The sequence below is a fragment of the Ammospiza caudacuta genome, chromosome 3, assembly GCF_027887145.1.
Source record: "Ammospiza caudacuta isolate bAmmCau1 chromosome 3, bAmmCau1.pri, whole genome shotgun sequence".
Lineage (NCBI taxonomy): Eukaryota > Metazoa > Chordata > Aves > Passeriformes > Passerellidae > Ammospiza > Ammospiza caudacuta.
This window is the reverse complement of record NC_080595.1, coordinates 69,166,391-69,179,960: the sequence shown is the minus strand read 5'-3', so window position 1 is coordinate 69,179,960 and position 13,570 is coordinate 69,166,391. Positions and strand designations below refer to the sequence as shown.

Below are 13,570 nucleotides of genomic sequence, written 5' to 3'. Positions count from 1 at the left end.
ATGCTAGAAAAGACAAAGTGTTTATGATCTCACTTCTGCTGGTTTCCCTTCTTTAAGACATGGGGGATAGCATGTCTTGTTTGATTTCTTTCTCATTTTACTGCTATGAAGATACACAATAAGTATATGAATGTCTCATATGTTCCTGTCTAATAGTGATTGGAAAAATCCAGGCATATAAATATCTAGACAGTAGGTTGAATGGCTTTATTCTGTGTAAATTTTCTGCAATCTAAGTAGACAAGACAGACATGAATGAATGAATGAATAAATGAATGGCCAGTGGAAGCATGATGTCATTTTCTGTTAACTTTTTGAAGGTTCTTACAGATGTACTCATCCCTGCAACAATGCAAGAAATGCCAGAAAGGTAGGTATTTGAAAATAATCACAGTACATTCTGATTTTTAGGCATATTCCAGATAAATACCAGTAATTCTATATTCTAGAGAAATTTTCTCACTCTATTTTTAGAACACTAGAGTATGTATGGCAACACTGCTCATTTTTAGAACACTAGAGCATGTATGGCAAAATAGTGTCAGCTCTGAGGGCAGCTCTAGAGCAGCTTCAAATATTGTATAGCGTTTTATTGTCCCAATTGGCCCACAGTTTTTCCCAAAGGAGGTATGTATCAATATGTAGTCAATATATAGATCAGGGATTGGTCATTTCCTGTTTCTTTTGGTAACACCTGAGGAGGAATTTCCAGGTATGTTCAGAAGTCTGTTAGCCCTAGATTGAAACCCAATTATTTAAACTAATGCCACACAATTTTTATTGGTGATTCTCTAAATCACTTTTTGTTTCCCTTATAGTTTACTGGCAGATATAAGAAGTTTTGCAAAAAACTGGGAACAGTGGGTTGCTTCCTCTTTGGAAAATCTACCAGAAAGCGTGATAGATAAGAAATTGCCTATTGCACGAAGATTTGTTTCCTCCCTGAAACGACAGACATCATTCCTACACCTAGCACAGGTAAACAGAATAAGATTATACATTCAAAAATGTGTCAGTTGTAGTCATTGTACCTTTCTGGCTATGAGATACAATGCATTATTTTTTCAAGGCCATGGAAGACTTAAATCTTGTAGTTTTAACCATGAAATTAGAAAGTGACCATAAATAGATCTGACCAGAACTTCAAAGTTTTGTACCAGAAAAGAGAGCAAGGAGCATGGTTATAATGAACTGCCACCACAGGAACTATTTTCAATAAAACGATCAAGTGGAATATTTGTGTATTTTGTTTAGTACCAAATTGGAAAAATACCGGATGATCCTTCTTGCCTAGCAAACATTCGCTGCCTTGTCCATGGTGTTCTATTTCTATTTCTATTTCTATTTCTATTTCTATTTCTATTTCTATTTCTATTTGAGTTTTGAGTGGAAAGAAGAAATGGGAATGACAGGTAGTTGGAGACTCCAAGGCTTTGTTGTCAGGATACAGGTATCTGCAATTAAGAGTCACCTCCATGTGATGGTTTTGTAGATTATCCAAAAGGATGCAATGCCTTTCAAGAAACTTCCTTCTGTGCTGGCATCTTGGGCTTCGAGGTGGTAGTCCTCATGAATAACTGTAGGCACACCAGAGATTCATCTTGACCTGGTTTTGTCTTTCATAAATACAAAAAGAGTATATAGGTGACCTTGTGAAGATAATCTGATAGGAAGGCACATTAGAAGAGCATCAGGAGTCTAATGAAAGGGAAACATCTTGTGATTTGTGATGATCATGCCCAGCCATGGGAATAAAACCCAGCCATGACAATAAAACTAAACATAATAAGATTCTTCTCTGAGCAGTTTTTGGGTGCTCCCCAGGTGTGGGCCTATACTGGTTTTGGCTGCAATAGAACTAATTTTGTTCATCATGGTATGGGTCCATATTTTGGATTTGTACAGGAAACTATTGACAATTCAGGGCTATTTTAGTTACTACTGAGCAGTGTTTACACGCAGCCAAGGTCTTTTCTGCTTCTTACACCACACTGCCCTCAAGTAAGTTGCAAGTAAGCAAGTAATTTGGAGGTGCACAAAAATTTAGCAGGGGACACAGTTGGGACAGCTGGCCCCAGCTGATTACAGGGATATTCCTTACCACAAATCAGCAATAAAACTGGGGGGAAGTTTGGCAGGGAACCTCTACTCAGGGACCTGACTGGGCATTGGTCAGTTGGTGGTGAGAAATTGTTTTAATTGTTATTCTTTGGTGTTTCTTTTAAACTTTTAAATTATTATTGTTGTTATTTTCATGATTGCTTTTTAAGAATATCAAACTGTTTTTAACATAACCAACAAATTTTCTTACTTTTATTCTTTAATTCTCTTCCCCATCCCTTGGCAGGTTAGGGAGTGAGTGAGTGAGTGAGTGAGTGAGTGAGTGAGTGAGTGAGTGGCTGTGTGGTGCCTAGCTGCCAGCTGGGGCAGAACCACAACAAGGTCTCAGCATTTTACCTTGCTTTCTCTTGCAGATTGCTCGGCCAGCTCTTTTTGATCAGCACGTGGTGAATTCCATGGTGTCGGATATTGAAAAAGTTGATTTGAATAGTATTGGTTCTCAGGCCCTCCTTGCAGTGTCAGGGAGCACAGACTCTGATGGGGAAGTTTACAGTGAATGTAAGTCTATGGTGATATATTTTTACCATTAAAAGTAAATTCTTTCATTCCATGCCACACCAGTCTACTTGGACTGACTGAGACAGGGCACTCATAGACTCTGCTTTCTCTAATCTAGTTCACCATAAACTTAACAGTAGGTTAAGAAAACCAATTGATTGCCCTGACATGTCCTACAAGAACAGAAGCTTGTGCTGGAAAGTTTTCAAGTCACAGCTAGATGACTCTAAATGGTTGCTGAAAAATTCATTTACATGTCAGTTGCAAACCTCTTTTGAAACTTGGCCCTATCCTATGTGGGAATATTGAACAAATCAGTTCTTGAAAGTTTTGTCTGAAATTCCATTTCATTATGGCCTAGCATAATGAATAATTGAGCTAGTTAATTTTTTAAAATTAATCATATTTTCTTCTGAAAGTTGAACTTTAAAAATATATGTAATCTTCTATTTAGTGTAGCAGCTATTTTCATACACATTATAGAGAGAAGCATAAATTCTGAGGTAATTAATTTTCATATACATTTTTGAAAAATAAATATAGTAATTTTCTCTGTTAAAAAGAGAACTTTGTCATATGAGTCATGTTGATCAGAGTTTCAAGAGCTGAAAGGAATAGCAATGTGTTGTCCTGTAACTATTATTACTTTGATTATGAAAGTTTGTTCTCTTTAATAATTCACAATCCTATTCACATTTTCATTTGAGTTGCCCCTTTACCAAGTTTTGTGTAGTTATTTTTATATTTTACTCTTTGTCTTCTTTCACATTGGTTAAAAAAGAAAATAAGAGAAATAGCTGGTCCTTCACGCACTTTTGTGAAAATGGGAATTGAGGAAAATAAATTTATATCCTACAGTGAGAAACTTGTAAAATATGAAGGAAACTGCAGATCTGTAATATTGCAGAGAAAACTTTATTAACAAATGTAGTACTAGAAAGGTTTGCAAGATTGAATCCTCGAAGGAATGGAAAATACAATAATCTTTTTTTGCTTTTATTTTCTTATGAAACTTTATTGTCTTACAACCTGTGTCATTGTAATGCTTAAGTAATTAAAATGCATGTGTGTGGTGGATGTGTGTGTGCTTGCTTTGCTGGGGAATTACTTTACTTATCTCTTCACTGCTCTAATTCTTTGATTTTCCTTTCCATGCTACAATATTGTCATATGGCTGGTGAGTGGCTTTTTCTCATGTTCAGAATAGAGTGCAATGATATGTTCTCCTTTTTACATGGTAGATGACTCTATTACAGTGTTCCAAGAACTGAAGGACCTCCTAAAGAAGAATGCCACTGTGGAATCATTTATTGAATGGTTGGATACTGTGGTTGAGCAAAGGGTTATCAAGGTACCTTTCAAATGTTCTGCCTGACTCCAGACCAAATCCTACTCCCCTAACTCCTTATGCAGTCCCACTGACTTTCCACAAGGATTTTTCATCTTTTCTCCTATCTCCTTTACTGTGACAGGGAAGTTTGTAATTTGGTGTCAGAGGTTCCTGTGATATTAGTCCAAATTAATCATGCTGAGCAGTGTTACATGTGTGACAAACTAGGAGGCATTGTAGCTAAGACACTAAAGTCAGCACTTTCACAAACTGTATGTGACAGAAATCCTGTGACCTTATGTGTGCCTGCAGAATCGCAGGGGGATTGCTCTGAGTAAGGTGAGCAAAAGTTGTTCCTTAGAGAAGCAATTCTCTCTCCCATGGCATTTGGGTGGTACTGTGTGTGGTATAAGTTACTGCTAGCCTCCTGAAGGATTTCTACATTTCAGGATGGAAGATACAGTTTTGTAGCTTTGTAAGGTGCTTAACTCAGTAATTGATGGTTTTGATGGGATTCCCCTTCCCATCTCCAATTACCAAGATGCATTTTCACCACAAGTATTTTATATGCATGTAGTTATGTAGGGATAAATAAACTGAAGCTCAGAACAAGAGAAAGGATTTTTTCTTACAGCTAAGTAAAATATATTTACCCAATTTGTGACTCTAATTACTGTAATCTAGTAGAATATAACGTTACATATTGTTGGCTAATAGCTGAACACTGGTCTTCTCATCAGACTTTTTTAAACAGAAAATGCAATCACTCATTCATTGTTTAAGGTAGGATCTTGATATGGATGGGTGCAAAAGGATGAGACAGTGCAGTTAGCATCAACTGGCTGGCAGAAGAGAGACTGCCACTTATAGGAAAACCATAGGCATGCCCTTTTTCCTTTCTTTGCCTGTTTTCCCAGATTTCAGGGGAGGCAGTGATAATTTCTTTCTTTTTACAGTACTCTGAGTTTCCTAACAATTGCTGACACTTGAGCAGCACAGTGAGGAGCTTTGGATTACTCAGGGCAGCAGAGCCAAAGTCTTCACACACAGAGAAATCTCCCTAGGCAAAAAAAATCCCATTGAAGCTGAGTAATCTCAATTAATTTTAGACTGGAGTCTAAATTTCATTCCACAATGTAGAATACAATTTCTGATAAACAAATCAGGCAGAAAAGGTGAAGCAATTTTCCATTCAGCATCTACTATGTGATACCATATTATTAAAGGTAATGGGCATGCTTCCTAGCATTGTTTTCATGTACTTAAGGGAAGAAGTACCAACAAGTTTTGATATGAAGCTAGGTCAACTTGAGCAGAAGCTAATAATTTACAGAAAACATAATCCTTCCACTGCTGTTTGCCTTCTGTTCATGCTAAAGTGTGGCTACTGTCAAACTCACACAACAGCTTCTTTCTGCTTGCTGTTTGAGAAAGTAACAGGGCATTCATGTTGCCACATGAACAAATCACTGTCAGAGCAAAGTGACTGTATGAAACAAGCAGTATTAAAAGCACCACTTTGATCATCATGATGGTATCATACCATTCTGTAAGAGAAATTCTGACCAGTATTACACAGATTAAATTAAAGTACAAAGACTAATTTCCATTCCCTTTTTTTATGGAATAGCAGTGCTAGAGGGTGGAACCAACCTTCCTTCCTTCCTTCCTTCCTTCCTTCCTTCCTTCCTTCCTTCCTTCCTTCCTTCCTTCCTTCCTTCCTTCCTTCCTTCCTTCCGACACTTCCTTCCGACACTTCCTTCCGACACTTCCTTCCTTCCGACACTTCCTTCTGACACTTCCTTCCGACACTTCCTTCCTTCCTTCCTTCCTTCCTTCCTTCCTTCCTTCCTTCCTTCCTTCCTTCCTTCCTTCCTTCCTTCCTTCCTTCCTTCCTTCCTTCCGACACTTCCTTCCTTCCTTCCTTCCTTCCGACACTTCCTTCCTTCCGACACTTCCTTCCTTCCGACACTTCCTTCCTTCCTTCCGACACTTCCTTCCGACACTTCCTTCCTTCCGACACTTCCTTCCGACACTTCCTTCCGACACTTCCTTCCTTCCGACACTTCCTTCCTTCCTTCCGACACTTCCTTCCGACACTTCCTTCTGACACTTCCTTCTGCCACTTCCTTCCGCCACTTCCTTCCTTCCGACACTTCCTTCCTTCTGCCACTTCCTTCCTTCCTTCCGCCACTTCCTTCCGCCACTTCCTTCCGCCACTTCCTTCCGACACTTCCTTCCTTCCTTCCGACACTTCCTTCCGACACTTCCTTCCTTCCTTCCGACACTTCCTTCCTTCCTTCCGACACTTCCTTCCGACACTTCCTTCCTTCCTTCCGACACTTCCTTCCGACACTTCCTTCCGACACTTCCTTCCGACACTTCCTTCCGACACTTCCTTCCTTCCTTCCGACACTTCCTTCTGACACTTCCTTCCGACACTTCCTTCCTTCCTTCCTTCCTTCCTTCCTTCCTTCCTTCCTTCCTTCCGACACTTCCTTCCTTCTGACACTTCCTTCCTTCCTTCCGACACTTCCTTCCGACACTTCCTTCCTTCCGACACTTCCTTCCGACACTTCCTTCCGACACTTCCTTCCTTCCGACACTTCCTTCCTTCCTTCCGACACTTCCTTCCGCCACTTCCTTCCGACACTTCCTTCCGACACTTCCTTCTGCCACTTCCTTCCGCCACTTCCTTCCTTCCGACACTTCCTTCCTTCCGCCACTTCCTTCCTTCCTTCCGCCACTTCCTTCCGCCACTTCCTTCCGACACTTCCTTCCTTCCTTCCGACACTTCCTTCCGACACTTCCTTCCGACACTTCCTTCCTTCCTTCCGACACTTCCTTCCGACACTTCCTTCCTTCCTTCCGCCACTTCCTTCCGCCACTTCCTTCCAACACTTCCTTCCTTCCTTCCGACACTTCCTTCCGACACTTCCTTCCTTCCTTCCGACACTTCCTTCCTTCCTTCCGACACTTCCTTCCGACACTTCCTTCCTTCCTTCCGACACTTCCTTCCGACACTTCCTTCCGACACTTCCTTCCGACACTTCCTTCCTTCCTTCCGACACTTCCTTCCTTCCTTCCGACACTTCCTTCCGACACTTCCTTCCTTCCGACACTTCCTCTCCCTCCCTCCCTCCCTGTGTAGTTACAGAACAACTTGGCACCTTTAGTACTAGACTATGGAGTAATTTATGTCCCATCAGGGCCCAAGCAGTAAGCAGTTTGCTTCATCTGACATTGACAGGCACCACTCTGTGATTGCCCTGGAAGGAGAGAAGGCTGCTGTTTTACCAAGTTAGGTCACAGAGCAGGGACAGAGTTTGAATCCGGCAGCTTGATTCACTCTGCCACATCACCCTGAGTTAAGGAGTCCTTGAGAATGTTCAATTCTTCTCTCCTCTTGGCAGAAAGCCAGTGAGCATACCTAACAGTATTTTACTGTTTTCTTTCAGGCAAGCAAGCAAAATGGGAGGTCTCTCAAGAAGAGAGCTCAGGACTTCCTTCTGAAATGGAGCTTTTTCGGTGCTCGAGTCATGCATAACCTAACTCTAAACAATGCATCAAGTTTTGGTACCTGAGCTTTATAAAAACACTCATATTTTGTACATATATTTTAAGCACTTACCAGCTTTCCACTGTTTCCTATTCTGAGGAACACATCCTAATCTAAAAATTCTTTGATCAAAGCCACAAATACTGTTTGATGTATTTTTCAAACTAATATTTCACAGTAATGCTAGCAATATTTTTTGCTGGTAACCTGTGTCATGAGGTTGTTTATAAATGGTACTTTTCTTTTGACTTGCTGTTTTGATACTGCTTTGATAATTAAGTGCTAGAAGCTTTGTTTTAATATGGCAATGACTGCGTATCTCAGTATAAGAGACAAAAGATTTAAATTATTGTTTTCACCTGCAGATCAGTTTGGTAAAAAAAAATTCTGTTGTATGTAAGTTCTTGTGCATGATATGTTTTAATAAAAGTGAAAGAAATTTGGAAAGTCACCACACACTTAATCTGGAATCACCAGATGATCGATTTAAGAATTTGTGGCTTTTAAAAATTAAGGGTCACACATGCATCTTTAGGAATTTTTGGAAACACTCAGAAAGAACCTTATATAAGAGAGAAGATGGCAGAGCAAGTGAAACAAACTCTAGTATGTTTAGTCATAGGTACATTGTTATCTAAAATTCAGAGAGGATTTGAAATTACTGGATGGCCACATACATTTTTTAAATGTGATATATCCTTGAAATAAGGTCAAAGACTTTACCAGTTATTGTCTGGTTATTTAACACAAGGCAAACAGAAATAGAGCAGAGGCATTCTAGCAGACTTCAGCCTTATCTAGTTCCACTGTGTGCTCTCTTCAAGTATAAAGCATGTCTCACTTTCATCAGTATTTTTCTTTGATGTAATTAGTGGTCAAATAGCCTACAGGACAGTAAACAATTGAGCTAGGTGGGCCAGTGCAAAGAGAGATTAGAGCTAGAAGTTAGGCACTATTCCTTGTTGGTCTTGCCAGGTCATTTAAAGTCCACAATTATTTGTTTGTTTCACTGGCTTCTTGTGGAGTGGTGAGAGATGGTCACAAAGATAACTCAGCTACTCTCTCTCTTTCTCCTCCAAAAGGTTCTTTTCATTTGATCCGCATGTTACTAGATGAGTACATCCTGCTTGCCATGGAGACACAGTTCAATAATGACAAAGAACAAGAGCTCCAGAATCTACTGGACAAATACATGAAGAATTTAGGTAACTAGAGCTTGCTTCTTCTGCATGTACTCCGGTATGTTTAGAAACTGATGTATTTGTTTAAGCAGAAGCAAGTTTACTGTGTTCTCCTGAAGGTGTGGTTATGTGCAACATTGTCAAATTCACCTGAAAATTTTGTGATCATTCACTCAGCAATTCATTCCCACCTTCCTACCACAATTCACTTTCAATTGGAATGTCAATACTAATGATCACTGAAGTTATCTTGGATACAGCGAAGACTTACATCCAAAGGACCATGAACTGAAGTGTGAAAAGAAGGATAAGTAGCAGAAAGGACAGGAATTCCTAGTTCAGTTTTTCCCCAAAGCTTAAATATGTAATTACAACTTGAACCAGGGATCTATTAAATGTTACCAGAGTGCAAATATCCTTTCAACGTTGAAACACAAGTTTGAAGCCTTATTTACCATGTAATTGAAGTATTACTACATGGAAGAGAAATAAAATTATTTGAAAACAGTATACTTAACATTTTCCATCTACCAGGCTTCTTCAAAGTTAGGCAGTTTGAAATTATATGTTCCAGGTCCTTTGCTATAAAAAGAATGATGATTGATTTGAATCAAGTTTCGGTCCAAGTTAATCATTAAAAATCCATTGAAACTTCAGAAACTTGCAGAATTGTTTTTTATTGGCATTAGCACTGGCAGTCAATCCTTAACTTTTTGGTTGTTGCTACTCTAAATCTGCACTTTGCTACAGCAAACATGCATGGAATTTGTCTGACAGTAAGTGCTGTACTTCTTTCAATTCAGCCTCCAGAAGAAAAACTTGGCCTGTGTGACAGTTGCCTTATCCTTCTGTGTTTAGGTGAAGTACTTGAAACCATAAGGTAGAATCATGGTTTCCTCTGAAGAACAGTAAAACTGACTTTATCAATAGTCTGCAAAAAGCTGAAGAACTCTTGAGTATAACAATTGCTTTTCTCTAGATATCAATATGAAAAGAGAGTTCAGGCATTCTAAAGTTGCCATTGTTAGTTCTTCAGGATGAAATGTCCGTCCTGATTCACTCCTAATGCATTTTATTTGACCTCGTTGTTAACATTTACTTCAAGGGAGTAAATCTGATTCATACTTTCAATATGATGGCTTCAGTAAGGAGCTGAAACTGTGTGATGTAGATCTGTGGTCAGGGAAAATGATACAAACAGAACTTGTGTGGAGTGAGGATATGTAACAACCAACGAGGGTTTTCATTTACCCTTCCAGATGCAAGCAAAGCCACCTTCACTGCATCACCAAGCTCCTGCTTCCTAGCAAATCGCAACAAAGCCACTCCTCTGCCCAGTGACACCTCAGTCAAAAACGAGTGCCTAGGAGAGCAAACCTACGTGTCCTTGTCAGCTGGCCAGCCCAGCAGTGCACCTTCTGGCCTCAACCCCTTCACCACAGGAGATGGGGAGAGTATGCAGCTGACAGGTGTGTATCAACTCTTCCAGCTTCTCCTTCCCTAATTTGATTGTTAGTCTATCAGTTAGTGATAACATGTTGCTGTAGGAGGAACAGTGACCACATGCATTTATGAAAACCTCCAGTAAACAGCATTTCATGAACTGACCTTGTATGGTGATTTACAGAAGTCAGCAACTGTAATTACCCTGCCAGTAATAGTTCCTCTTGGAAAAATGGTAAAACTATCTTAGAACTCTTGGCTTGGTGAGGTTCTTGTGAATAGAGAATGAGCAGTAAACCTGGAGCACATAAGGAGCACATAATGTTGGGAATTCCCACTGAATGTATAAATTATACCTTCATTATACATATATTATACATATATTCTCCAGCTGATCTCGAAGCTGGAGAATGAAAGGGAGAAGTTTTATATCCTGAAGCCATGAAATAAAAGTTATGAATTATATAGGTGAGGGGCAGTGCATATTTTCTGTAAAGGTTTCAAATTATAATCTGCACTTCATTAGATGGTTTGTGTTTTAACAGCAGTACTGAGGAATGGACACTAATCACAGTTAATGTTTATTTATTCCAGATCAAATGGAGCTGTCTCAGAGCGCTGGTCACCTCATGACTCCCCCCATTTCACCAGCCATGGCCAGCCGAGGAAGTGTGATCAACCAGGGGCCAATGGCTGTGAGACCTCCCAGTGTAGGCCCCATGCTATCGACACATTCACAGTGCTCTTCCTACTCAGAACCCCTTTATCAGACTCTGTCACAGACCAATCAGAATTACTATGGAAACAATTCCAATTACCAGGCTATGTTCAGGACACAGGCCCATTCCACTTCAGGAGTTTATGACCACAGAGCAGAGCCCAGCCGATTCAATGCCTTGAGTGAACAGCAGTTCTCCAGAGACTACTTCAGCAACAGTTGTGCTGTGTCTCCCTACAATGCCAGATCCCCTTCCAGCTATGGTCCCTCCAACATGTCTCAGGACACACACAATATGCAGTTTCTGAATAGCGGGAGTTTCAATTTCTTGAACAACTCAGTGTCTACATGTCCAGGAGCAGATTATCCTGCTAACGCTTCCAATGGTATTAATACATATTTTCTTTTTCCTTTTGTTTCTCTTTCATTGCTGGAGTAAAACACTTTTTCTCTGCCTTTTTTTTCTGTGGAAGATGTATTTTGGCTTTTATTTTTACATTCCTGTTTTCCACTTCTCTGATAACACACAGAGATTGTAAAGCATCTTAATAAGCTACTTAAGGGTTTATTTTCCTCTGGTGAATCCTCAGTTGACCTCAAATGCATCTACTGCCCTATGCAATCTTCCTTTGGTATCATCACCAAATCTTGCACAAAGGAAGCAAAACCAGGATGATCTTATTGTTTAACAATCCCTTGAAAAGCCCCCAAAACATTTGCTGTGAAACAGAGCAGACGCAAGATAGCTTACCTCAGGGATCAGCATAATGGATCATTTGAGTTGCAGGGTGGAAAGAAGTATAAAAATGTGCACTAGCAATAGTTTGGGACTTTGTCCCTCTCATTTCTCATACTTCAAATGTAAAATTACTCCTTCAGAGGTATAGTCGGCAAAACACCTCCCTCTTCTGGAGGAAAGGCACAGTGGAAATGTCACTTTCATATGGATTTGTCTATGCAGGGAGTACATATTACCCTGCAGATTTTCTTTCCATGTATGCTTTCCTTCATCGTAAGCTTCAGAAGGAAGCACTGAACTGTGCTTATGACTCCCCGTGGTGTCTCTTAAAGCCAAAGATTGCAGACTATGTTAGATTCTGAACTTAGAAGGAAAGAAACTGAAGGCATGACTGAACCCTTATAATATTTTGGTTTCCTTGTTACCACCTCTCTTTTGGGTCATCTTTACATATGCTGCTTATTTTCCTGAGCTGTGTGTGTATATATCTGTATATATGCATATATGTGTGTATATAAATAATCTTATTGTGAAGAGCTTCATCCAGTAACAAGTACTGTTTTTCCAAGGTTATCACAGGCTCATACATTACCCATTAGTTTCATTCATTTTCTTTTTTTTTTAATCTTCAATTAGGATATTATGGAAACAGCATAAACTATTCAGAATCTCACAGACTTGGAACAATGGTGGACCAACACGTTTCTGTAATCAGCAGTGTCAGCAGCATTCGGCCTCTGCCATCCTACAGTGATGTACATGATCCACTGAATATCTTGGATGACAGCAGAAGAAAACAAACAGGCTCCTACTACTCAGAGTCCTCACCTTCTATTGCCTGCCGGACCCCCATGCGTAAGTACAGCCAACAACTGAGGAGCAGCTGTGAACTTTCAGTATCCTATCAAATGCTGAGTGTTTAATTGCAGCTCACATACACAATATATGAAATGCAACATAGAGATGAAGCAGCTTGGTACTTAGGATGTGTTTTCCTTAAAACTGAGTTTAATAAATTTGCTTTGAGGTTTATAATCCATTGTCCAGGAGCAGTGGAATGATTGGCCTGGGTTGCACAAAAACTTGTATTAGGAAACGCTTTCTGATTGTTTAGTAAACTAAAAATAGACTGGGCTTTTCTAGGGTCTCTTGGAGATGCTCACTGTCAAACAGATCAATTGAATCCTGGGTCAGGGGTGTCTCAGTATATACTGCCTGTGCTCTGGTCCTCCATTCTATGCTTCAACAACTGTGTAATAGGCAAAGCTCCCACTGACAGTGAATTTTAGGCAGAAATATCTAATCCCAAAGGGGTTTTTTTAGTATATGCTTTAAACAAATAGCAGCCAAGTTTGGTCTCACATTCCAAAAAGGGTTGCATGGATGATATGAACTAGAGCACTTTATTTCTACACAAGATTACATCTTCCTACTGCTTACCTGTTAATCCTGCACAGAACATCAGACATTTCTGTCCTTCAGATGTTGTGCCTAGTAGATAGGAGTTTCCATCAAATGAAACTGGATTGTGATTTCTGTTAAATCGAATAAATTGAAAACTTGCAGTGATGGTGACCTTTTTTCCCCACAGCTTCAAACTTGCATACCACATCTTCCTCGCAGTGTATGTATGGGACATCTGGTCAGTTCCCTTCCCAGGAAACTCTGGAGGTCCGTGCCCCACCAAATAGAGATATGGTACCATCTTTACCACCAATCAACACTGTCTTCATGGGAGCAGCTGCTGGAGGAACCTGACTGAGAGAGACATGTCTGTGCCCTAAGCTTACTTTCCAATGCCAGACATTAAGGCTATGATGATAATCCCCTCCCAAGTTGGTGGAAGATAAAAGTAGTACATACAGTGTTAAAGAAGCCATTTTAGCAATGTTATCAACCCTCCACACACAGAAAATAACTATATTTAGATTGAGTCCTGCTTATGAATCTCTCAGGATTGTTCTCACCATTACAGCTTTTC

At 39.9% G+C, this 13,570-nt stretch overlaps 1 protein-coding gene across 1 annotated transcript in view; it reads left to right on the top strand.

The window, feature by feature from the left end:
* Positions 1-13,347, top strand: part of RFX6 (regulatory factor X6) — a 34,137-nt gene extending 20,790 nt beyond the window's left edge. The window contains exons 10-19 of the mRNA XM_058802552.1: positions 321-370; positions 819-978; positions 2,475-2,619; positions 3,861-3,970; positions 7,408-7,525; positions 8,591-8,713; positions 9,949-10,158; positions 10,727-11,236; positions 12,226-12,444; positions 13,181-13,347. Coding sequence (XP_058658535.1) covers positions 321-370; positions 819-978; positions 2,475-2,619; positions 3,861-3,970; positions 7,408-7,525; positions 8,591-8,713; positions 9,949-10,158; positions 10,727-11,236; positions 12,226-12,444; positions 13,181-13,347 — 1,812 coding nt within the window. The remainder of the gene's footprint in view (positions 1-320; positions 371-818; positions 979-2,474; positions 2,620-3,860; positions 3,971-7,407; positions 7,526-8,590; positions 8,714-9,948; positions 10,159-10,726; positions 11,237-12,225; positions 12,445-13,180) is intronic.
* Positions 13,348-13,570: the final 223 nt, after the last annotated feature.